A 27084-nucleotide genomic window follows, 5' to 3' on the forward strand; every position below is an offset into this window, starting at 1 on the left:
CTATTGCATATAGTATAAGAAAAAAAGACCTAAACACAAAAACTTAACTATAACCACTGAATCATGAAAATGAGGTCAAGGTTAGATGACACCTGCCAATTTGAGGTAAAGGTCGAGTGAAAACTGTGACAGGCATGAGGACCTTGCAAGGTACGCACATACCAAATGTATTTATCCTATTACTAAGAGAATTTAACATTACAAAAAATCTTTACTTTTTTTCTAGTAGTCACTGAACCATGAAAATGAGGTCAATGACATTGGACATGTGACTGACGGAAACTTCATAACATGAGGCATCTATATACAAAGTATAAAGCATCCAGGTCTACCAACTTCTAAAATATAAATCTTTTTAGAAGTTAACTAAAGATGCCGCAACTGGATCACTATCCCTATGTCGAACATTCTGCAACAAAAAATGCAGGCTCGACAAAAACTACAAGCTCCATTTGGTTAATTAGCTAAATTGCAATCTTATTGTTTATTAGTAGAAGAAAAAAACACTTTATTTGAAGGGATGAGTGTCATAGTGATGATTATTAAGTCTTCTGACTATTTATGTTCAACATTCCCAAAAAACATTTTCAAATGATGGTGAAATTGGACATATGATTTAAAAGATGTCTGGAAACCAAATTTGTCCAATATCAGTTTACCAATTCCTCTGACTGATCTTTTACATAGTGACCTAAACATTAATCTGGGTCTTCTCTTCTTGATCATTATCAAACCAAGCTTGGTATCGCATGGACCAGTGTTTCAAAAGTAGCTCCTTTGTATTTAATACATTCTCAACATCATTACAGATCTGAACTTGCGGTCATAAAACTTTCATGCACTATTTTTGTACTCAGACTCGAGAATCAACCAATCGAAATGCTGGATTTCATGTTTCAAGCATGATTTGTGTGCTCAAAGCACTTAGCAAAGTTTTATGACCTTTTATGATCTTCCCTTATTTGTCATTATCAAACAAATTTCTTTTAAGATATTGATCATGACTTGAAAGATTTTATCCTGAAATAAATCCTGTCTTGTGTGTGTCACCTTTTCTACATGTTAATCATTGTTGTTGGCCACTGATGGACTTATTTTATATGTTCAAGGGCAATAACTGAAAAGCCTTTTTTCTTGTTTTTTTAAACTTGGGTCATAATATCCTACTGTAATAAGAAATGTAGGCTTGAGAGCACTTTAAATGCAGTTTCCATTACAACTTACAGTTCCAAGGATCATAACTCCTTTTAATATAATAGATTTTGTAGCTTGTCACAAGACAGAAGACCTGTAATTCAGTGGTGGTTGTTTGTGGCTATATACTGTCACATATTTGATTTTTGTTAATCATTTTGTACATAAATTAGGTTGTTGGTTTTCTTATTTGAATTGTTATTTCTGGGCCTTTATATAGCTGACTATACTGCATAGGCTTTGCTCATTGTTGAAGGCCAAACAGTAAAGTAAAATTATTACAAACAATTATTCAACTTCGTTACCAAAATTTATTTTGCAGACACATCAGAACGTCACAATATATTGGCAATAATTTAAATGTGCAAGTCCACGAGCAGTAATTCCATGTTGTCTTCATATTGTCTGGCTTCAATATGGGTATTAAAGATAACGCAAAAAAACACTTAAGATATACCAAAACAAAATATAATTTTATTTCTTAGAAATATTTTAACAAGTAACATTTGTGAATATGGTATAACATAAAAGTTATAAAAGTAAAGACACTTTACTTGTAAATATATAGTATATCATGTATATTAATTAATAAGAGAAATTAAAATGCTAGTTTTACAAATTTATCAAATTGAATAAAAATAAAATATATTTAAGTTTATACCTTTAGTCTGATAATAAGAAAAGTTTGACCTCTTGACAAAAGAATAACTTATATGCCATGTTTCTACCACCTAAATCTACTTATGCACCTTTTCTAATTATTGCCTAAAAAGCAGATTCTGTTCATGTGTAATAAGTGTGGACACAAAAACTTGTCTATCCTAAATATTTAGTTGGATAAACATATTTGTCTAATACAATCACCAAACCATATTTATTTTATTCCACAACAATATTGCACTCACTGTAAACAATTACCTTTCTATCATAAAGCTATCTCAGTGACAGTCCCTGTTTATTAATAACAAAAGCCCAATGAATCCTTGGGTACATAAACTGCATTTAAAACATGTAACTTCATTGTGAAGAGTTAAATACAGTAACATCATAATATTGCCCAATTTTAATTTCATAGACTAAAATTCATTAAAATATGTTTACCAATGTAAATTATCCAAGATTTCTCCCAAAAACTCATTTAAAAAGACGTGATTTATTGTTATATGTTGTACTGTATTTTTTTTAGAGAAGACTTAAATAAACTAAATTTGTGATGTCACTTATATTCAATATCCCCTGTTTTAGTGATTGCAATCCCTCCTATGTACAATTTTTTTTCCTTTTTTTATAGTCTCACTACATAAAATTACATTAACAGGTCAATTTGTCACCTTACAAACACAGTTATATAATAAAATATCATGGCTAAGTTAACTGTAAAGTAATTAAAGCCAATGTCAGAAGGTACGTTATGAGCCCTTATAGAGGTGTCTTTACGCAAAATTGGTAAGTCTCTGCGTTTCATTTATAAACTTTATACATTTTACTAAAAGCACTTGAATATTAAAAAGAAGTCAAGCATTTTGATATTTCATAACGATCTGTCATGGGTCAAGGTATATATATACAAACAATATGTAACATCACTATTTTGTATATTTTTCTTTTAAATCTTTTTTTGAGATTAAAGGCCTGTTACCAATAATATATTTTTTTTCTCAACAACTGAGAAAAAGGATGTACGAGGTCATGAGCCTGTGTTATTGAAGGTGCGTAGGAAAACAGCAATAAACAGATTATCATAGATCTTCAAACTCTAGCATGTTTCTTGGCTGATATCAGGTTATCACCTTTCACAAGATTATAGCTAAGAAACATAATTTTGTTTGGAAGACAGAAAGTCACTTCATCTTCGGCAAAAAAATATTTTCTAAAGTTTTTAGCCGTAATGTAAGTAATGTCTTAGTGATGCAAGCAATAACATTATACACTTTTACTTATTACTTTAAAGTGTCTGATGCCCTTTATTTTTTGACCCCTTATCATTAAATATCTAATAAAATTCATTGCCACTCGTTTGCTTTATACTTATTTAGAGGACAATAATAAACAACTTTTATAAATCCCCTTAAAAAAAAAATTTTGATGTAACATTTGGAAAAAAAAGGTAAATTGCTTTATATTTGGTCTTGCTGCAGTAACACTCATAAATATATAGTATAAATATGTACAACATACAAAAGACTGAAGTAATAATATCACTGTGTTAAGGACAAATCTAATGGTTCTATCAAAAAAAAAATTAACCAAAAACTAAACTTGCAAAAGTTGTCATGAATTTTATCATTTTTAAAAACATCAATTTAAATGATTACCTCACACACTATCAGTGTTTTTTTCTAATTTGATATATTGTAACACAAAAAATCAAACATTTATAAAAGTATTTGGGTTGGGTTTTGAGAAAGATAATTTAGTTTTTGAAAACTCTGACACATACACTTTTATAAATAAACAGTATAGCCCTGAATCTGGTGAATATGCACTTCATTTTAAATAGTTCACATAATTTGTTTTTAAAATAAATCACAAAGATATAGAGTATAAAAAAAATCTCAATGATTACAAAAAATATAAATTGGTACAACAATATCTGAATATTCATAAGAAAGTAGTAATACAAATTGATTAAAGAAATAAAATTGATTTGAGTATTTTACTTTCAGTTCACACAGTTATAACTTATCTAATTTCAATGTAGTTGTCTTCTTCCATGAAAAATTGTGCTCATTTTAAAGTATGCCATCTGACCGACAATTTAATTCATGACTGTATGTGAAAAATAACAAACAGACATTAATTAAAGTTATCATGAAAGACATTAAATCATAAGTTGAATAGATTTTACTATTCCTAAGTACCTAGAAATCTGTACTGTTCTATAGCAATAAGAAATCCTGATTGTTGACAGATATGTGGTATCTTTGAAAGATCACTGGCTATAGTTATTTCATTCCTGTATATTCAGCCCTCTTTCCCCACTAAGTTCAAAGTCCACTTCATCTTGGAATTCTTCATATGTATCATTTGGCACTGTTCTTAAGAATGACGGGCACTGCAACAGAAAAATGTTATGTAAGATTAATTAATTGATTCTTATTGCTTAAAATGTCCAGAGACAAACTTCTTTGTGTATTCAGGTTCTGCAAAGAGGGTCAATCGAGATGTATAGATGAAATTGAAAAAAACTGTAGATTACATAGGACACAATAAGGCACCTACCATGGGAAGGAATAGAAGGGACCCTTTCATGGGTTATTGTAAGCTATATGAATTGCTTTGCTCTAACCTAATTTAAGGTAATATGTGTGCATGTGGTATTTTTAGATATTGATTAATTTAAAATGGGTGTACTGTAAGTCAGTTCGATATACACCCATGCTTTTCAGTAAATTTTTTAAATTACTTGTATGAAATTATAACAATTATAAATATATAGACACGACTCTTGAGGTGTATCTAGATTGTCAGAAGTTATAAAATACAGATAATGAATTTTTGCAAACATTGTATAGGACATTGTTTAGCAAAGCAATAGTGCAAATTGCAAACCAGATGCTCCGCAGGGCGTAGCTTTATACGACCGCAGAGGTTGAACCCTGAACGGTTGGGGCAAGTATGGACACAACATTCAAGCTGGATTCAGCTCTAAATTTGGATTGTGATTAAATAGTTGACACAGCATAGGTTTCTGACACAGAATGAATGTGTTCTAATGAACTTAAAATTTTTGTTTTCTCTTAGAGCAATTCACTATGCTGTTGAATATTAATCCTCTCAAAAATATGTTTGAAGAAATTTTCTTTTTATTTATGAAATTTCAAATGAGAAAAATTGAACCCAATTTTTTAATCACATCCCCCTTTCCCTTATTCCAAAACTAATCTCAATTAAAATATTCTAATGGAGTTTGCAACAATAACTACTCATTTAAATACATCATAAAATATTAAGATGTAAAAAAACTGCTTGTTATCACTGAATGGTAAAGATCATTTAAATTTATCAGTTGGTAGTAAAAAGTGAATATACATTGTATATTGTATATAACAAAAATTTAAGTTGATTCTGGACAAAGAAAGATAACTCCAATTAAAAAAAATTCTTGCAATAAGATATTTCTTGCTTACTATTCTGGACAAAGAAAGATAACTCTAATTAAAAAAAAATTTGCTATTTCACAATATTGTGAAATTAGATATTTCTTGCTATTGCACAATACTGTGCAATTGAAAAGACTTGCTATTGCACAATACTTAATATAATAATTTTAGATCCTGATTTGGACCAACTTGAAAACTGGGCCCATAATCAAAAATCTAAGTACATGTTTAGATTCAGCATATCAAAGAGGCCCAAGAATTTAATTTTTGTTAAAATCAAACTTAGTTTAATTATGGACCCTTTGGACCTTAATGTAGGCCAATTTGAAAACGGGACCAAAAATGAAGAATCTACATACACAGTTAGATTTGGCATATCAACGAACCCCATTTATTCAATTTTTGATGAAATCAAATAAAGTTTAATTTTGGACCCAGATTTGGACCAACTCGAAAACTGGGCCAATAATCAAGAATCTAAGTACATTTTTAGATTCAACATATCAAAGAACCCAACCGATTCATTGTTTGTCAAAATCAAACTAAGTTTAATTTTGGACCCTTTGGACCTTAATGTAGACCAATTTGAAAACATGACTAAAAGTTAAGAATCTACATACACAGTTAGATTCGGCATATCAAAGAACCCCAATAATTCAATTTTGATGAAATCAAACAAAGTTTAATTTTGGACCCTTTGGGCCCCTTTTTCCTAAACTGTTGGGACCAAAACTCCCAAAATCAATACCAACCTTCCTTTTATGGTCATAAACCTTGTGTTTAAATTTCATAGATTTCTATTTACTTATACTAACGTTATGGTGCGAAAACCAAGAAAAATGCTTATTTGGGTCCCTTTTTGGCCCCTAATTCCTAAACTGTTGGGACCTAAACTCCCAAAATCAATACCAACCTTCCTTTTGTGGTCATAAACATTGTGTTTAAATTTCATTGATTTCTATTTACTTAAACCAAAGTTATTGTGCGAAAACCAAGAATAATGCTTATTTGGGCCCTTTTTTGGCCCCTAATTCCTAAACTGTTGAAACCAAAACTCCCAAAATCTATCCCAACCTTCCTTTTATGGTCATATACCTTGTGTTAAAATTTCATAGATTTCTATTCACTTTTACTAAAGTTAGAGTGCGAAAACTAAAAGTATTCGGACGCCGCTGACGACGACGCAGACGACGACGCCAACGTGATAGCAATATACGACGAAAAATTTTTCAAAATTTGCGGTCGTATAATAAAAAAGCAAATAAACACACATTAATAATAGATATTTCAATATTGAATTTATCTGAGAAATATATGCATAAAAATGTGAACATGAATTAATGACAGTTAATTGAAACTGAAATACACATAGTTAATTTTCCAGCATTTGATGTCTTATCCTGACCGAGAAAAGTCTGTAATTCTTTATCTCATTAAAGCCAGTAGCTGTTGCTTTATCTCAGTTGCATCATAAAGCAACCAATCAGAAAATTCTTTATCTCATTAAAGCCAGTAGCTGTTGCTTTATCTCAGTTGCATCATAAAGCAACCAATCAGAAAATTCTTTATCTCATTAAAGCCAGTAGCTGTTGCTTTATCTCAGTTGCATCATAAAGCAACAAATCAGAATCTATCATGTGATTAGTTATTAATTCAAGATGGCATGTATATTGACTGAAACTAATAGCTCTGCACCCTGATGCAAAGCAACCAGGAGGTAAAACATTAAAAGGAAAGAGATCTTTCTTTGTTAGCCAAAATCTGTTATATAAAAATTAACCTTCATTTTGTCAACAGTGACAACATCAAATTTGAAAAGGGTTGGTTTACAAGTAATTGCACAGAAATGTCATAAAGTGCTATTTTCTAATTAAATAATGTGCACCGTAACTCTTGACAGGTAAAATTGAAAATCTTCAATACCAAAATCTACCTCCATTTGTCAACAGTAAAATGAGAAAGGCATTGTCCAAATGATTCACAAGTTATTTCTATGAAACAGATGGCAGCCACCCCCCAAATAACATATAAAAGAGAGAAAGCTATGTATTGTTTTGTTGTCACACCACCATCCCAAATTGATGATTAACTTGTATAATCTCATCAAATAGTTAAGGTATACATGCCCCAGACTGCATTTGAGTGTTGATGTTGGCCTCATGTTTTATTGTTTTTTTCATGTTTATTTTTCATTTTATTTTGAAGAAGCGTTTGAAAGATTTTCTTACTATATGATCCTAATTGTTGAAGAAAGGTAGATGTTTGTCCTCTGATTTTATTTGTTTGGAGAAAGGTGTCATTTTTAATTATTTCAGTTATGGATGAAAACAGATGATGCATTTCTTATTACCAATCTTTTATTTCAAATTGTAAAGAGATACTCAGATAGCTATTATATAGACTAAAGACTATAAAAATTGACAAATAGCAATGAAAGACTTTTATTTTGGCATCACCAGTAGAATTTCACATAATCTGTTAATGAAGGTAACACTCTAACAGTCTAAGAAATAAGACAACAATATATGAGTACATGTATATGATATGATAATTCAACATTAAATGTGAAATAACCTTTAATTTTAAATCAGTTAATATTCATTTATTATATGGTCCGAGAACACAATTAATTTGTAGTGCATTTCTTTTAGAACATAAATGAAAATTAAAAAAATCCCACCTGCGCTTTCTCAATGAAATTTTCACAGTGTGTTGGACTACTTTTGGGACAAATTATATCAAAATTATAGAAAACTTCATCGCCTCTAACTCAAAATATGGACAATTTTGTGTTTAGGGTGTCTTGAAATCTTTTGACAGCTTCCGAAGTGCTAATTTTTAACCTTTTTCAGCTGGACCAAATCACTACTTTCCTGTAAAATTCTGGACCCAAATTTTTTACAGTGTAATTTCACCCCCCTACTTACAATTTGAGGCATTAAACATGGAGAAATAAATTTTGAAGCGGTATAAAAATTAATGGCAAGTAACCCACTGTTAACACTAGGGACTATATTCGTGAACAACGAAAATCAAGGGACGACAATTGTGGTCTTGGACCATATTGTCTACATTATTGCTTTCCATATTCCTCATGAGTTTCAGTAAATCATCCAAAAGTTAAACTTTACATCCAACACATTCAGCAAAAAGAAAAATTCACATTAAAGACGACTTACTTTACCTACAAACATACATGAGCACAATTTAAAAAAAAGCTTTAACCTGAAACAGGACAGATGGAATGATGAACAGACAAATGAACAAACGTATGAATAGACCCACAGACCGAAAAACATAATGCCCCTATGTGGGGGCAAAAAAATCAAAGGCTAAAAGAAGTAGGTTCAATAAAGCCAAAAATTAGTTATTTTCAGATAAAAATTAAAACTTAAAATTTAATTACCATTACCACAATGGATAATAGCCATATTTTATATAGGTTCCGTAATAAGTCAATCACAATTTACATTCAGAATTTGATTTTCCCTGACATTCAATGAAAAAATGTTCAATTTCCTTTGGGTTTATGGACTGAAAACATATGTGTTGACAAGAAAGAGCTTTTAATTTTGTGTTTGTTATAACAAATTTCCTTTAATACTTAGTTTGTTAAACCCTGTGCTATAGGTTTTGGGGCCTAAATTGGGTTGACTCTAAAAATGATTTTGTTAACTTTCACAAAAATCTCTATTTTTTGCAAATTCAGAACTAATAGACATCCATCACAGATATCACATTCGGGTCTAATCAGGTTGGAAGCCTCTAGATATCTTTAATTTAAAAGGGGAATATAAAAATAAAAACGTTGAAACCATTAAGCTTGTACAATTTAAGCTGAAGATACAAATATTTTATATCTTAGAGAATAAAACTAATTTCCAGTCAAATGAAAATGATAACAAATTATTACATAAATGTATAAATTTTTAAATGCAAAAAAAATGCACAAGCTGTCAAAAATATGTCAATACAAAAAAGCAGATCTAATAAGTATACATTTACAAAACAAAGCATGAAACTATGTAAATATGTCTATTAAAGGTGTCTATATATGTGTATTGCACTTAGTCTATGAAAATATTTTAAATACAAATATCATTAATATAATACACAGTGAAAGTTAACCACTTGTTTAAACTAGTAACTTAGCATCTAATTCCATAACAACTACTCTTACAATAATTCTTAATAACAATAGGTGTACTCTGCAAAATAGTATACCCTGCTGAAAGTATCAAAACAAATGCCACAAAGAAGAGATCTTTCCCTCTAATGTTGATATCAATAAGTTCAAGAAAATAATAACAGATAAATTCATTTTATAGAACTCACATTGTGTTATTATATAGATTTGCTTTATAATATGTGCATAGAATAACAATCATTTTTTTTCCCGAAATATTATTTTCCACTGCTGATTTCAGGCTGGAAAAAATATCTAAAACCTGTTCAGCTGATAAAGTATTTGTACTTTTCAATATAAATTTATCAATCTAATAAAAGTTATTTTAATATAAATAATATATGTATAAATATCATTGCATTACATTACATTGTAATAAATATAATATATAAATATCATAACATTACTATCTTGATATCATCCTTTAATTATCTATAACAAATGGCACAATATAAGTAAAACTGGTATCCATCAAAAGTATAAATAGATACATATAAATCATGCATATCTCAGAAAAATATCATAGTTGTATTTATGTATTTATGTATTAGAACACAATTTTTCAGAAAAATATTTGTCGCAATTTATGGTTTGATTTAAACAAACCACATTTTGAATTATGATGAATAGTCTAAGTTTTTTGGTTTATTATTGGTCATAATTTTGCTGTCAGTTGTTCACTTTGTCCCAAAAAATCAATAAAGAGTGGTTCTACAATTATCTGTACCCTACATATTTCTAATGCCCAATTCAAAGTTTACATAATAAATCTCGATATTTTGTGGGAAAAAAATCTCAAAAGAACTACTTTAGTACATTTTGTAAATAAATTAACTTGAGAATGCTTGTTACATGTACATTAAACATTTCTTCTTTGAGTTTTATCATCGTCATGTCAACATATAATATCACAAAAGCGTGCTTTCAAACAAAAATCATATTTCTTATCTAGAGTTAAAAAAATCAATGAACAATTGTAAACTAATGTTCCAAACATCAAATGTCTAATTGGCGTCCATTTTTTAAAGCCATGTTTTTTCTTTTTTTTTCTCAGTTGCTGAACAATGCTGAAAACTTCTTTTGACCTTCAGATCTTCCAAAGGTCAACTTATTGTAATAACAGAGAAATATAATATCCAACACATCATCTTTAGAACTTCAAATAGTCATCTTGTTGTACATAATGCCATAGAAATATCACACGTAAAATATCATCTTTGGGTCTTTGGATTATCTGACGGTCATCTTATTGTAAGGTCATAGAAAATATCACAAAATAAAACATTTGTATTTTCTTGGATCTTTAAAACATCTTTTCTTTCAACAGATGTATCAGACAAAATGACAAATTCAAAAGTAAAGCCATCGATCTTAGAACTATTCAAACACACTGTTATCACAAGTAGAGTACTGGTATCTTCCTTGTATCTTCTCATAATAATAAAGTATCATAGCAAATATCAGAATGTAGAATATTGTAGATCTGAGCTAGATTCCGAGAGAAGGAGTTGGTATCGTGGATAAAATCTGCGTAGTAGCTGTAGGATAGAAAAGGTATAACAGGGTAAGGTTATTTGCAGGGGTGTTTTGGAAGAGTGAAGGATTATTAGGGATTCAATATTCTATAGAAACAATATATAAGTCCCTGGGAGTGATAGTTGTTTTTAATAAACTTCTGTATGTCTCTAGAAGATGCCCCTGCTTGCATATAACGTTATAAACGGGCATAACTTGAGAAATGTATAAGAGACAATATTCAAATTTTGTTATAATAAGTATGTGTATAAGTTTCATTTGGGTGTGGCAAATAAAGTTGAAGAACAGAAACCAATTTCGTACATATGGACAGACGTTTATGCTGTGGCATAAAAACTCATGGCCATGGACAGAACACATTGCATAAGCATTGTATAAAAGATAGACAGGTTATTTATGGTCAGTCATGTTCAAATTATACTTGAAGGAAATCTTTAGTAACTGATAAATTGAATGCATAGGCAAAATATATCTCTAAAAACATAAGAAAGAGGACGGAAACAAAAATAAAGCATTTTTTCCATTTGTAAAGGGCCATATCTCTGGAACGGTTGAAGTGACTCAAACAAAATTCAAAATTAATCTGTATTTTATGGTAAAAAGCATTGTGTTTAAGTTTCATAACATTTAGTAAAGTCAAACTCATGTTAGAGAACAGAAACAACGTATGTATAGACGGACAGCAGTACAGATGGACCAGGATAAAACTCAATGACCCCCTCCTCTACTGTGCATGTATAAAAATAGTTTGAATGTTTCATAAGTCCTTGTAAGGAAACAAGACCAAGTGCCATTTTCAAATCAATCAAGAAACTCATAAACCACTAAATGAAATTTGACCTCCAATTTGTCATCAGTAACAACATATAAAAATTTGATAAGAATTTGTTGAACTTTTCAAAAGTTAATGAACAGAATTGACATAAAGTGTCATATTCTATTCAATCCCGATCAAATCTCTCTATTCTCAAAAAGTGTAAAAGAGAAAATCAAATATTGAACTAAACATCCATTTGTCTGATAACAGAAACAAACTTTTAAAATTGGGCAAGCATTAAATAACTCCATTTTCATATTTGTAAAAACAATGTATCTGCAAATCAACTCAAACAAAATCAAAAGATAAAAGTGTATACAGATCTATACAAAAAAGAACCATGCCTGGTACCATTCTAGTATTCCAAAATTACAAACATTGGTAATACTATCTTCAAGGACTAATACTAATTCTAAATAATATAATACATGCGATTCTCCTTTTAATATGTTAAACCTTTCCCATGTAGTGATGATGGACATTAAACTGTGATTTATATAAAAATATTTATGTGATATTTTATTTACTTACCGGTATTCTAGAAAATATTTCTATTTCCATGGTAACAAAACAATGCCATACCTGAAATAATTAAAAGCAATACAAATGTTTTATATAAAAACAAGTCAAGGTAATATTGTATGTATGATTTCCAATGAAACCAATATCCCTAAACATGCTAATAACAAAAGGACCATCAAATCAAATGTATAAATGGCTTCAAAAATTTCAGTATTCAGAAAGCTCGGCAAAAGGCATTGAATATAACACTACGGAGTATCAGATTTAGTATATCATTCATAGGGTCTTTGTATTGGAAAACAAGAATGTGTCCATAGTACACAGATGCCCCACTCGCACTATCATTATCTATGTTTAGTGGATCGTGAAATTGGGGTCAAAACTCTAATTTGGCATTAAAATTAGAAAGACCATATCATAGGGCACATGTGTAGTAAGTTTCAAGTTGATTGGACTTTAACTTCATCAAAACTACCTCGACAAAAAACTTTAACATGAAGTTGTACTCATCCTTAGTACTTTATTCAATACCTAGAGGTGTAGGGGGCGGTATCATAAAACATGTTAAATCCCTCTGCGTTTTGTGTCTGCCCCAAGTCAGGAACCTCTGGCCTTTGCTTTTTATGTTAAACTTGGTTTATTTGTTTAATTGAGTTTATTGTTGCATTATTTTCACTGAACTAGTACACGGTTTTTGAAGTGAGAGACCCATTCGTGGCTATGTGATGGTCTTTGGTCAGATTGTTCTATTTGACAAATTCCCTGTTTCCATTATTTATTTTATCAACCAAAAAGGTTGAGTCACTTTTCCCAAAATAAATATGTTTGTGGTACATGTCTTTTTCAATCAATAAATGAAACTAACTCTAAAAATAATTTTTAGATTACTTACCAGATACAAAACAAATCCAAAATAGAGGAGTATAAGTACAGCTACACCAAGGTATATAGCCCAATGGTGCGGTAACTCTTGTATATACACTGCCACAAAATACATATTTATTCCTATCACAACTAATGCCAAAACACCAGATATTATCTTCATTACTCTACAAAATATAATGAAATTAGTCATAGAAAATAATTCCTATCACAACTCACAACGTCACAAAGGTTACAAAGATACGTGTCTGTATGGATAACCTCTCTTACAAATATTTACTTTATTTTACTTTTACCATACACTTGATATCCCCCACTTACAGAAGTGCATTAAAAGAAAACAAAATCATTTTAGGCCTTCTTTCATACTTCAAACCATAGTGTATATTCAGAACATTAGACAGTAAAAAGGTTCTGTAAAAGCATCACATATTCTATCAATGTTAATTTCTTTAAATTAAACACCAATGTTGGTTTTTTTCTAATTAAAAATAAATACCATCTTGTCACTTAATTTACAACTAAACAAAACAATCAAATGACATATGGGCAAAACAGAAGAATAGTGAGAGTAAAGCCCCCAAATTCAAACTTGATCTGTGTTAGGTGGTAATAAACATTATTTAAAACGTTTCATAACATTTGGTAGAGGCAAAGTAAAGTTAAAGTGGGGAAACTGTAAATTTGCTTTAATTTATTTATTTATAAAGGGGTATAACTGGAGAACAGCAAAAGTGATGCCACACATAAACTTGACCTGTTGTTGGTGGTAATAAGCATTATGTGAAAGTTACAGAACATTTGGTTGTGGCAAAGGAAAATGCAAATTTGTCAATTTTTCCACCTTTAAAGGGACATAACTCGAGACAGTAAAAATGATTCGAATAAGTTTAATAAAATTTGGTTGAGGAAAAGTAAAGTTAGAGAAAACAAAAACTAATTTTGGGATGCACTGACAGACAACAGACAGACAGACAGACAGACAGATGGACAATTCAATCCTCTCTTCATGTGTTCAAATATATATTTGTACTTGAATAAGTTTCCTAAAATTTGGTTGAGGAAAAGTAACAAACAAACATACAAACAGACAGATGGACAACCTAATGCCCTCTTTATGTGTTTCAAATACTTGTATTTCATTTTATTTTCTGTATTTTGTTTACTTAGCTATAAAACATCAATTTACACTATTGTAAATTTCTATAATATGTATAATTTGTACCGAAGTATCTACATTAAATATTCATATATTTAGAATCACCAGTATTTTCACCTCTTTATACTTACATCCCATTTTTAAAATCTCCCATGATATTTGAAGAGCTTGTGAAAGCTAGAATTGGTATCAGTGCGAACGGTAACTGTAGACTCATCAGTACGTTGAGGAGATCATTCATACCACTTAACTGTTCTATACCCTCGTATATAGATATAAATATCGTTGGAGCAATGGCGATACTTCTAGTCAATAAAACTCTCTGCCATCTTTTCCATTTTAAATTTAGGAAACCCTGAAAATACATACAGAAGAAATTTTTTATAAAGTGTCAAACCTAAAAATAACCTTTAGTATTGTGTGGATAGATGTTTAACTGGCAATAGTCCATTTGCCAATTACCGATTTGATTGTATTATTACACACTTTTTAGACAAATTACTTCCCTTTGTCAATCGTAGACTGGTTCCATACCAGACAAGATTCCCTTTTGCCAATGCAAATCATGATGAATTGAAAGTGATGTATTGGCGGTAACTAATTTTTCATGAAAAATAATTTCTGATGTCAAAAGCTAAACAAATTAATGTAATTAAAAGATTTAAAAATGTTATAGATTACGCAAATAAGGCACAGGTAAATTTGATCTGTCTGCTAGCTCTTAATTGTAAATAAAAAATAGTGTCTGTCATAAGGGAGACAACCAAATTAGGGATCTCTAATTACAGGGTCAATTCAGGAATTGGCAAATAGCCTATTACACCACATCTTATTAATATCATAGGTATACTGCAAACCAGAAGTAGATAAGTGAATATAAACTTTGTATCTAATATCTAATATGGTCTGATTTGTAGTTGCTGAAAAAAAATGTGACAAGAAAACCTGCAATTTTTTATCAATAGCTTCAACTTTCTTATGACATCATTTATTACTTGTTACCCCTATATAATTACATTGTATGTATGTTTCATTATAATACGTTATTCTGATTGGCTAATTGCACATCACATGTTATTCCGTAAGCAGTTGCATGAGACAATAACATTTCATTCATGATGACACGAGGTCCCACAATAAAGTGCACAGGTGAATTTAAAAATTTAACTTCATGAAAATCGTGTTTTTATAATCATAGCTAAAAAAGGTAATTATAAGTATTGAATGCTTCTTTTTGTAACTTTATAGGGTTGTAAAAGCGTTGACCGTGCGTACATTTTTAGAATGAAGCGCTTCCTCGCTTCATACAAAATGTTCTTCAGTCAACGCTTTTACACCCCAATAAATTTACAAAAAGAAGCATTCAATTTTTAATTGTTATAAACTACAAAAATGTTCATGATGAATGATTTTTTGGAAGCAATCATCAGATACATTTGAATGAATTAAAAATATACAGATTTTCATCAGTATAAGGTTGAGAACAAAAGCTTTAGATACAAAAAGCTATACCAAAATTCTCTATAAATAATTAGTAAGACTTCTCCTCTGACCTGTTCAATCAAGGTCAAGGTAATAACTACAACAAACAAAACATGTCCGTCTTCTTTTAACGTATGTATACTTACCTCCATAACAAACTGTCCTGTGTAGGTTCCTGTCATAGTAGAACTTTGACCTGCTGCTAAAATTCCTACTGCCCATATATACATTGCTGCTATCCCAAACTGACATCCTAAAAACACACCCTAAAATCGAGAAGTGTGTTGACTAAAAGTGCAAACTACTCATATGAATAAGTATGAACATATTTTGGTTGTTTTAAATTTTCATGGTGTTTTTTTGTAAGGGTATCTTTCTGCATGATTTCTCCATTTCCTACAATCTGACACTAAAAATTGGTATTCTCTCATGTATTTTGACTCATGGCTACCCTCTATCAATTTTCTTGAAAGTTCATTTCATGGTGTTCATAAATTCTGCCACACAGCTGATAAAGATTTTATTTTCTTAATACGTTAGGTTTATGCTAGCCTAACATTATTTTAATTTACACAACCTTTGCTAATATCGAGTACTAAAAAACATTGCAGAGAAAATTTAAAAACTTTTAAAGGGACAAGCTGTCATTGCTGAAATGGTAAAGATAATAACTTATACATACCCCTCTATAAATATCAACTTGGACCTCTGTTACCTACAAATGGATGAAATATTTATAGCTGAAGTTTCATCTTATATAGTATACTCTACATAACTAATCTATACATTAGCTTTAAATAAAGAACACAATAGAAACAGAAAGAGAATGTTGTTCAGGGTGGTTGTTAACATCCATGTCATTTGGTCTATGGTGGAAAGATGTCTCATCTTCAGTCATAGCATCTTGTTTTTATTTTAATAATGTGGATTCATTAATATTCGTTGGATACCAATTTTCGTGGATTTCGTGGGAAAAGGTGAACAACGATTTTAAATGATCAACAAATAACATCTATTCATTAGGCCTTGTATACAGAGATTGGCAAAACCACGAAATCTAATATCCACGAATATACAAGTTTTCAGCATTCCACGAAAATTGATACCCACGAAAATAAATGAATCCACAGTACCTGACCTTTCCCTTATCAATAGATGACACAACACTTCTTTAATGTAAACAAATCTTGATGATAATAGTTTTGAAAGGATGTATTTTTGGAAATGGTTAATATACCTACATGAATTGTGCATGCTAAATATATCTAACATTATTTATACAAGAGGTAGCGTTCACTAAACCAAAGGTTTTATGCTGCTATTTTGTTTGAGCTTGTCATAAGTTCATTGGCAATTTTTCACTCCCAGGAGATATATAAAAAAAATATTCCTGTTGGCAAAAATTCAGAAAAAGACACTTCTATGGACAAAAACATTGCTAATTAATTAAAAGATGCTAGACCATGACATAAAGGGCAGCCTTTCAATTGATTGTCAAAGAAATACATAACCTTATAGAAAATATCATTGTCTATGTTGTTCCTACCAAAGAATTAAGCAAAAAACTTAATATGTAAAATTCAAGTTGAAACATTGAAATAACATAAGGTAATGTTTTCCAATCAATCAAGGCCCATATCTTCTAAACAGCAAACTTCAAAATCCTCAATACCAAACTTAACGGCATCCAACATATCAAAATTTGTAAATGATGAACTTTTTGGTATTCAAGACAATAAACAACTTATATCATTGTTCATACTTACATTAAATAAATATGCATAAGGATTCCCTTCTTCTAAACATTTATTGTACTGAAAGTAAAATTTTAATTTATCAATCCTTTAATATTAGCTACAAATATACATCTTATACATTTTTTCTCTTTCATTTTTTTACATAAATAAGGCAGTTAGTTTTCTCGCTTGAATTTTTTACATTGTCTTATCAGGGCCTTTTATAGCTGACTATATGCAGTATGGGCTTTGCTCATTGTTGAAAGCCGTACGGTGACCTATAATTGGTAATGTTTGTGTCATTTTGGTCTTTTATGGATAGTTGTCTCATTGGCAATCATACCACATCTTCTTTTTTATATCTTATATTATAATTGTCATATTCTTTTAACTTTCAGGGGTACCATTGACACTGACTTGTGGATCTTTCGCTTTTATGCATAAAACATAATAATAAATCTAAATCTATCAATGTTTAAAAGTTAGTTTGTTAAATTTTACTTTTGAAATTATGCTTATATTTCATATTCTATTCTATAAAAATTTGTAAAAAAGCTTAAGAAATTACTAAACTTGAGTTTCTTGTCGTAGAGTAAGTAGGACAACTAATACTCACTATATCTTCAGGACGGCGGCCATAGAATCCTTCAGCAAAAACCGACGTAACAAAGACATTAATGATGAATGAGACAAGTAAGGCGATGGCAGCTTCTATAAAGAAATATTTGTTGGCTTCACTCACTTCTTCTTTCTTCGTCCTATCTACATCTCTAGACTGAAATTATAACAAAATAAAATAATCTTCTTTCTTTGTCCTATCTACATCTCTAGACTGAAATTATAACAAAATAAAATAATCTTCTTTCTTTGTCCTATCTACATCTCTAGACTGAAATTATAACAAAATAAAATAATCAGCCATTCCTTACTCAACTGGTTTACCTACTTTGATTGAAAAGTAGACTATAACTGAAGAATTCATATGAAAATTATGCCATCACAACCTAATTTCTATATATTGATGTTGTTCATAAAGCTGGTAGATATAAATAAGATCCATGTGAATTTATTGATCCTTTTTTTTCTTAAAAATATTAAAGGTTATTAATTTCACATTGAAGCAAAATCTTTAAATATTGTATTTGACAAAATGAAACAAAACTAAATATATATATATATATATATAGATATTAGGAAGATGTGGTATGAGTGCCAATGAGACAACTCTCGATCCAAGTCACAATTTATAAAAGTAAACCATTAAAGGTCAAGGTATGGCCTTCAACATGCAGCCTTGGCTCAAACTGAACAACAAGCTATAAAGGGCCTAAAAAATTACTAGTGTAAAACCATTCAAATGGGAAGACCAACAGTCTAATCTATATAAAAATCTGTATACATAATGTACAGTTATGAGTACTCTTTATTGTTATAGCTGCTTAATTACATTTTCCATTGCACACGGCCATACATTTCTGAGATTGTTTATGACGTCTTTAAACTAACTCCATTGGATGTGTATGGATTGATTCTGTAGTTTGGAAAAACATGACTTATCTTTTTGTGCTTCTTACTCTTCTTTGGACTCCAAAGTTTGGAGTTAAGCAATTTGCAGCTGACTTTTAATTTGTTCATATATTTTACTTTTCCACCTAAATCCTCATTTGAATTGTTTTTCTATTTTTCAGATCAGGGCATTTTACAGCTGACTATATGATATGGGTTATTCTCATTGTTGAAGGGCAGATGGTAATCTATAATTCCTTATATCCACATCTTCTGATCTCTGGTTGATAATTGTCTTATTGGCAATCACATTACATCTTCTTATTTTATATGAAGTTTTACATATGCAACTAAAAGTTTATTAGACATGTGCAAATTCGTTACACTGAATTAATTATAAAAACGTATGGAAAATTACAAAGATTTATAGGCCTAAAATGAACGCGCCAAAGTGATTTTTGTTTACCCAAAGGTAAATTATTTACTTCTGATATATATCAGTCTGTACAAGTATATCCTATTTACATGAGAGAGAAGTGGTTTCCATAAAGATAAATGCTCCATTATTTGTCTATTTTAAATGCCCAAAATTTACAACCACAACCAATATGATTTGTGTTGAAAATTTATCCTTTGAACTATATATGTAAGTGAGTATTGAGATAATTGAAGTTCTGTTTACCTGTAATCAAGTACAACCTACCTTGACAAGAGCAGAATGAAGGTATATATTATGTGGCATGATTATAGCACCAATGATCCCTACAGCTTGTAATATTTGTTTAGGTCCACAATCTGCACAGCCGGGTACAAAAAGTCCCTTTAATAGTGCAGGCTGGTCTGGAGCAACCACCACATACTGAAACAGAAATCATTAACAAATCATAGAAGTTCTTCAGCTTATTACATGTGTTTAGATCCACAATCTGCACAGCCGGGTACAAAAAGTCCCTTTAATAGTGCAGGCTGGTCTGGAGCAACCAACACATACTGAAACAGAAATCATTAACAAATCATAGAAGTTCTACACCTTATTACATGTGTTTAGATCCACAATCTGCACAGCCAGGTAAAAAAAGTCCCTTTAATAGTGAAGGCCAGTCTAGGGAATGATGCATGATGGAAATTTATATATCTTACAATCAATACCATACACCAAATATATTAGCCCAATTGCTTGAAGTACATGTATCTGAGATATGGAGCTACAAAATCTTGTCATTGAAAAATGGAGCATGAAAATCAGGTCAAACTCAAATGAACTCTCACAGATGGACAGGTCCATCCTACAATCACTCAATATGCCAAATATAGTTCCTCATTTTACTATGCATGGTAATCACTTTGTTAAATTTATTACTATCCAATTTAATAATTGACAACTGAGCTAGACTTAAGTCACTTATCCTATTCACTAATTTAAGTATATATATAAGAACAATACTTTTGAAACATACCTCATAACCAAAAGTTACTGCCATCACTGTAATGAGGAATGTGAAGAAAAATTCTAATTTACGTAATCCAAATTTGTCCAAAAACAGGAATGTAAAAGTGTCAAAAATTGTGATCAATACACCAGCATACAATGGTATTCTAAAACATACAAAAAACATGGTCATGATAACAATTCAATACAATTTTATCTTTGCACAATATTGTTTTAAAGCATCAAAATAAAAAAACATCCAAAACCACCCAATGATAACTTTAGTATTTTTAAACCTATAAGTTGACAATCTTTCATATGATAAACCATTAATATTTCTATTCAAATCATTTTGACAAAATGTGTCTCTGTCAAAAAGAATGTAAAATTGAATAATAGATAATGTAGAAATGGCTTCAAAAGAGATAATTTTGGGGTTCTTCAGTGTAGGGTAATTGCACCTTTACTTTCTTTTTTTTTATATTAATGATTTTCCCTTGTTTCTTTTTTGAACTGGGTGGTTTTGTGCACTTGCATGGAGACATATAAATGGACATGGATGTCACATTTGTGGACACCAGATTTACTCTTAATACTGCCTCAACCTTTTGTGCAAAAGTAAAACTGCCATTGATGATTTGAGACAAATATTTGATGAAGTGAAAAACTATTACTAACTTTAAGTGAGAAAAAAGTATTCAAACATTTTGTATTGAACTGATTCAGTCTGAATATATTAATATGCTTTGATAGTGATGCAAATTCTATAACTTACTTTCCATTAGACAGTAAATAAAATGCAATGGCTGTTCCTATAACTTCTTGCATATCAGAACCTAAAACAAATTAAGATTGAAAAGTTTTACATATTCTGTGGTTCAAAATTGTTGGATAAATGATGTCAGACAATAGGAGAGCTCTGTTGGGAAATCAACTACTTTTTCTATTAATCATGAACTCTAGATTCATTATTATTTGTGGGATATCAATTTTCAAAGAGTCTATGGGTTAAGGTGCATCACAAATTTATATATTCAACAAATTTCAATTTTCTATAGGCTAGCATGCAAACATCGACAAATCCACAAAATCACATATCTTTGAAAGCCTTTTTTCTTCAATCCACAAAAATTGTTATCCATAATAATAAACGAATTAACAGTAAACAGGGGCGTTTACCTTCTTCAATTTCAAAATAAAATTAGAATAATCCCTCTGCTTAAATTTTTTCTATATAATGGACAAGAAACATTAAATCTCACCATTATGATTTTTTTTACACCAGAAATCGTGCAATTTAAACTTTACAATCTTCGATCTGTTACTTGGATGAGGTGTAATTTCTAAGATGGGAGATAATTCAAAGTATTCAATTTGGGTTCTTGATTAAAATCATATTCAAGGATTGCATTTGTAATTACCTCAGGTCATGTCGATACCACTTAAAACTTATTTCTCTTTCAATCAATCAAAAATATAAAGCAATAAACAGTGGCTATGAAATCATTGAAACTTTGACTGGAAGAGTAGGTCATAAGATGGCTTGAAAGACATCTTTCAGCAGTAATATAATATAAAACTTTACCTATAATAGCTATCTCTATCATTACCCATAAGATAATACGAGGAACTTTAGCATATTTTTTATAGCAAATTTCTGCCAAGTGAAAGCCTGTCACAACTCCTAATCTGGCAGAAAGTCGTTGCATCAACAATCCCAGAAATGTAGCAGACATCAGCACCCATAAAAGCTATATAAAAAAAGAAATATTAGGATATAAATATGCTTATTTTTAAAATCTACTTGAAAAGTTATTAAAAGGGTTTTAAGACATATCAAAAAAAATCACAATTTTAAAGGGAAGTCAATGGATTAGGCAAATTAAATTTGAAATGATTTATAAGTGGTGAAAGATGTCCAATGCACAAATTTCAACTGTCTGTCTATTAATTGCTGGATACTTCAAAGTTCATGATAAATATTTGAGCAAAATAATAGCAACTTTGAATTATGTTCTTAAATCATTAACAGTCAATTTCAAATCTTTCCAGCAGTTTGAACCAATTGTCAAAGAACTACAAGGGAAACTGGTCTTCATATAAAATTATAAACAAATTGTGTGAGTCTAGAGAAGAAAGGATGATCATCCAAGGGAGATAATCATAACTTACTTTAAATCTAGCAACAGAACCAGCTTGTAAATCTGATTCTATATTTCCAGGGTCAAGATATGCTATACTCATTAGGAAACCAGGTCCTGTGAAAGCCCATAACTTTCTAAAGCTAAAACGTGTCTACAAAAAAGCATACAAAATATTAGATGGTAATTTTCTTTGCTGGTGTCAGACGTTTGACATTCCAAATGATGTCTAAATAATTCAGTATGTATAATCTTATATATAATGTACCCAGCCTTCTCAGCATATAATCATTTAAGTTGTTCCAGAAATGTAACTCTAATGGAAATTTTTATCTTTTCTAATTTGTGCTGACCATATCTATGATCTGCAAATACCTAGTCAAAAATGTTATAATTACTTAGATGAAGATGTTTCAACAAGATAAATAAAGTAAAAGCAAGATCAAAAACTGTCTTTAATTTGAATATAAGTGTGTTCATGACTTATATCCTACTAACTTAAAATAAAATTGATTTCAATTTTTTTATTACATATTTTAAAAATATGTTATTATGAATATGCATCAGACACAAAGAAATTAAAATCAATCAAATGTTTTGAACATATAACCATGATAACACAATTGCTGTAGTTTGAAAAAATTAAAACAATCAATCTTAAAAAATCAAGCATATAGACTTTTGAAATCAATGGCAAAACTCTTCAAATCTGTTTACTTTATACATACAACTTCTAATGGAAAATATTCAATAAGTCTGAACAGATTTCTATTGATTGCCTTTAGATTTTTGCCAATGACTGCTTGAGATTGAACATTTTTAATTTTTAGATATATTTGATTTTCTCTTACCTGAGGGACACCAGGTGTTGGGATTTTCTCTTACCTGAGGAACACCAGGTGTTGGGATTTTCTCGTACCTAAGGAACATCAGGTTTTGGGATTTTCCCTCACCTGTGGAACATCAGATATTGGGATTTTCTCTTACCTGTGGAACATCAGATATTGGGATTTCTCTTACCTGAGGAACATCAGGTATTGGGATTTTCTCTTACCTGAGCCAGAGGAACACCAGGCTTTGGGATTTTCTCGTACCTAAGGAACATCAGGTTTTGGGATTTTCTCTTACCTAAGGAACATCAGGTATTGAGATTTCTTTTACCTGAGGAACATCAGGTATTGGGATTTTTTCTTACCTCAGGAACATCTGATATTGGGATTTCTCTTACCTGAGGAACATGGGGTATTGGGATTTTCTCTTAGCTGAGGAACATCAGGTATCAGGTCATAAAACATTCGAGCATGATTTTTGTACTCAGACTCGAAAATTAACCAATCAAATTGCTGGATTTCATGTTTCGAGCAGGATTTTTGTGCTCCGAGCACTGAGCAAAGTTTTTAGCTGCGGAACTGTAGCTCATAGGTTCTTATGTTATTTTTTGACTATTTGCGAACCATAGGTCTAATAACATAAGGACCTATGAGCTTCAAGGCCTGGTATAGGAATTTTCTCTTACCTGAGGAACATCAGGTATTGGGATTTTCTGGTCAAAGTATGTTGATGCCACAGAACTAAAATGTTGTTTCTCCTCTTCTCCATCCTGTGGAACATCTCCAATGCCAGAATCATTCTTCTCCATTACATCTCCATTCCCAGGATCAGTCCTCTCAATCACATCTGATGAATCTGCCATTATCTATTACATCAGATCTAAATTAGAAGAAAAAACATGTTATCCCCTACTGTATTCAGTTATTAAAGTTTGAATTTTGGCATGGTAGCAAAAAGCATAAATTTTGTAGCCTTGGAATAAAATATAGTTCTATACAAAGTTGAAATTAAAGTAGCCCACAACAATTTAAGGGGCCATTGGCGAGTGGGCCCTGCTAATTGCAATCCATGGACTATTACATCTGCATCCATAGAAAAATTTAAAACTATATATGGATGATAGTTAAAACATATTTATTTATAGTGGATTGGGAAACAAGTTTTGCAACTTATATTAATCCCTTTCCACTTTGAGGGTGCAAGTGCTGCCTTGTAGCGGCATTAGCCTACTCTTTTTCGAATTCTACAAGGGTGTCTTTAATGTGCAAGAGATATGGCTCTTTCTTAACACGGGTCAGCCATTTATCGTCCCCTTCCGAAGGACTATCATCGTTTCCTCAAGACCATACTCGCAAATGGTGTCAAGGGAGAGCCGAAAATTGAGGTCCTGAAATTTTTATCTCAAACGGGAATAGAACCAGGAACCTTTGAGTTAGTAGTCCAATGCACTATTATAAACCACTACACCACGGCTCTCTATAATGCCCCCTTCTGGTCTGAGAACACAATTAATTCGTAGTGCATTTCTTTTAGAACATAAATGAAAATTTAAAAAATCCCACCTGTGCTTTCTCAATGAAACTTTTACAGTGTGTTGTACTACTTTTGGGACAAATTATATCAAAATTATAGAAAACTTCGTCTCTAACTCAAAATATGGACAATTTTTTCTTTAGGGCATCTTGAAATCTTTTGACAGCTTCGGAAGTGCTATTTTTAAACCTTTTTCACCTGGACCAAATCACTACTTTCCTTTAAAATTCTGGACTTAAATTTTTTTAGTGTAATTTTACCCCCCTTCTTACAATTTGAGGCATTAAACATGGAGAAATAAATTTGGAAGGGGTATAAAAATTAATGGCAAGTAACCCACTGTTAACACTAGGGACTATATTCGTGAACAACGAAAATCAAGGGACGACAATTGTGGTCTCGGACCTTCTGCTCTGCCTTATGCACCAGTATAGTTCCACAAACTTTAGATTTGACAAACAGTGCATTTGAAGTATGCCTTCAATCTCTTGTTTTAGAGGTTTTCATATACATCCGAGAAATATACAGTAATAACTGGAGCTGAAAAGCTAACACATATAAAACAAGTTTATCTTTCAGACATGTGGTCATTATTACAATTAAAAGTAATAAATTATAAATGGATTACAATTACAAAAAAGCTTCAATTAAAATAAAATATTATTACCTTTGTACAGAGTAATTATTTACAATAACTTAGAAATGTAAATTACTACTGTTAATTTTGAACTGTAATAAAATACAATTACAAGTACTTTAGAAATGTATTTATCAATCAATTTATCAAATTTAACAATTACTTTTTGTAACTTAATTAATTACAATTACAATGGCTTTTGAAACTGAATTAATTACAATTTCTCTTTCAATTTAATTAATTACAACTACTTTTGCAACTCAATCAATTACAATTTAGAATTACAATTATTTTTGCAATGACCATGATGACAGTGTGTAAATAATTACTTTAGAAATGTAGTGTAATTAATTACAATTTCAATTACTTCAGAAATTATTTTCTGTATACAAAACTGATTGTTATTAATGATAATCTGTAGCACAGATTGTATTGTGTACTGTAGTGATATCCGGTAATAGATGGACATTTCATTAAACAAGTGTCTGTTGTTGATATGCAATACAAATGCTGCACACACAAATAAAATCATATATGAAAGTCAAAATAATGAAAATAAAAATTCACGTGTATCAATATATAAATAACACATAGCTGAGAGGGTGATAGAGCAGATTGGTACCCCGAGAAAACATTGTCAACCGCGGCGAAGCCAAGGTTGACAATGCCTTTTCGAGGGGTTCCAATCTGCTCTATCACCCTCTCAGCTATGTGCTATTTAATTTATTATACTGAATGTCCTGTCATTATTGGCTTTTACAGATTACTTTTATTTTAAAATAGTTTGTATGACGTCACGTTCATAACAACGTTACGGTCATTAGAAAACAAAAAAAAAGTCAAGCAAGATGTTTTATTTTATTTATTTTAACAGTTGATAATAAAATCTGAGCCAAAACGTAGAACTTAAGCATTGTATTTAATTCCTTGATGTAAATTCAATTCATTGTTCTATGAATTATCGATTTCTGATTGGTCTAAACGAGAGGGTAACATTAAAAAAAATTGTCACCCGCTCAGCCATGTGATAGAGTAAAATGACACCCTCGTCTTAGCCAATCAAAATATGGCATTTTAGCGTGAAGTATAATAAAAACTATTAATACATTAATGACAAATACACTCCGTTTAAACCTAGTGAACTAGACAACTAATGTCCTAATGACTGACAGTCATGACACGACACTCAAAGTCAAAATAAAAAGGTTTATAAATTGCATGATATTCTGTAATTTGTCTTTAAATACCATTAAAACATAACAATACCTGAATAGCTGAATTTAAAATCACTATATTACATTTTGTCGAGATTTTTACTAGGAAGCAGCGCCAGTTAAATACAGGATCTACCTTTGAACATGCAGACGGGCACCTGATCGGGTGATTAATA

At 30.6% G+C, this 27084-nt stretch overlaps 1 protein-coding gene across 4 annotated transcripts; it reads right to left on the bottom strand.

Annotated features, from left to right (window-relative positions):
* Positions 1 to 1640: 1640 nt before the first annotated feature.
* On the bottom strand, positions 1641 to 27080 carry LOC134706230 (natural resistance-associated macrophage protein 2-like). 4 transcript variants are annotated; one of them, XM_063564978.1, is made up of 15 exons: positions 26961 to 27080; positions 24210 to 24403; positions 22725 to 22847; positions 22138 to 22303; positions 21328 to 21388; positions 20581 to 20719; positions 19827 to 19982; positions 18234 to 18392; positions 17648 to 17695; positions 16564 to 16596; positions 16028 to 16147; positions 14531 to 14754; positions 13251 to 13407; positions 12368 to 12418; positions 1641 to 4249 (listed from the first exon to the last, which is right to left on the bottom strand). In XM_063564978.1, exons 2-15 carry the CDS (start codon positions 24384 to 24386, stop codon positions 4145 to 4147), a joined length of 1719 nt encoding a protein of 572 aa, XP_063421048.1. In that variant the 5' UTR covers positions 24387 to 24403; positions 26961 to 27080; the 3' UTR covers positions 1641 to 4144. The 4 variants fall into 4 exon arrangements, with proteins under 4 accessions (XP_063421048.1, XP_063421049.1, XP_063421051.1 ...); XM_063564979.1 differs by having other exon boundaries at positions 27045 to 27069; XM_063564980.1 differs by lacking the exon at positions 1641 to 4249 and adding an exon at positions 7723 to 11021.
* Between the last annotated feature and the right edge of the window lie 4 nt (positions 27081 to 27084).

Source organism: Mytilus trossulus, chromosome 2 (genome assembly GCF_036588685.1).
Source record: "Mytilus trossulus isolate FHL-02 chromosome 2, PNRI_Mtr1.1.1.hap1, whole genome shotgun sequence".
NCBI lineage: Eukaryota > Metazoa > Mollusca > Bivalvia > Mytilida > Mytilidae > Mytilus > Mytilus trossulus.

Coding starts and splice junctions, on each gene's coding strand:
- LOC134706230 (XM_063564978.1), bottom strand. CDS start 24,386: ATGGCAGATTCATCAGATGTGATTGAGAGGACTGATCCTGGGAATGGA. Junction 21,389..22,137: donor GATAGAGATAGCTATTATAG/GTAAAGTTTTAT, acceptor AATTTGTTTTAG/GTTCTGATATGCAAGAAGTT. Junction 17,696..18,233: donor GCCGCCGTCCTGAAGATATA/GTGAGTATTAGT, acceptor TTTTACTTTCAG/TACAATAAATGTTTAGAAGA.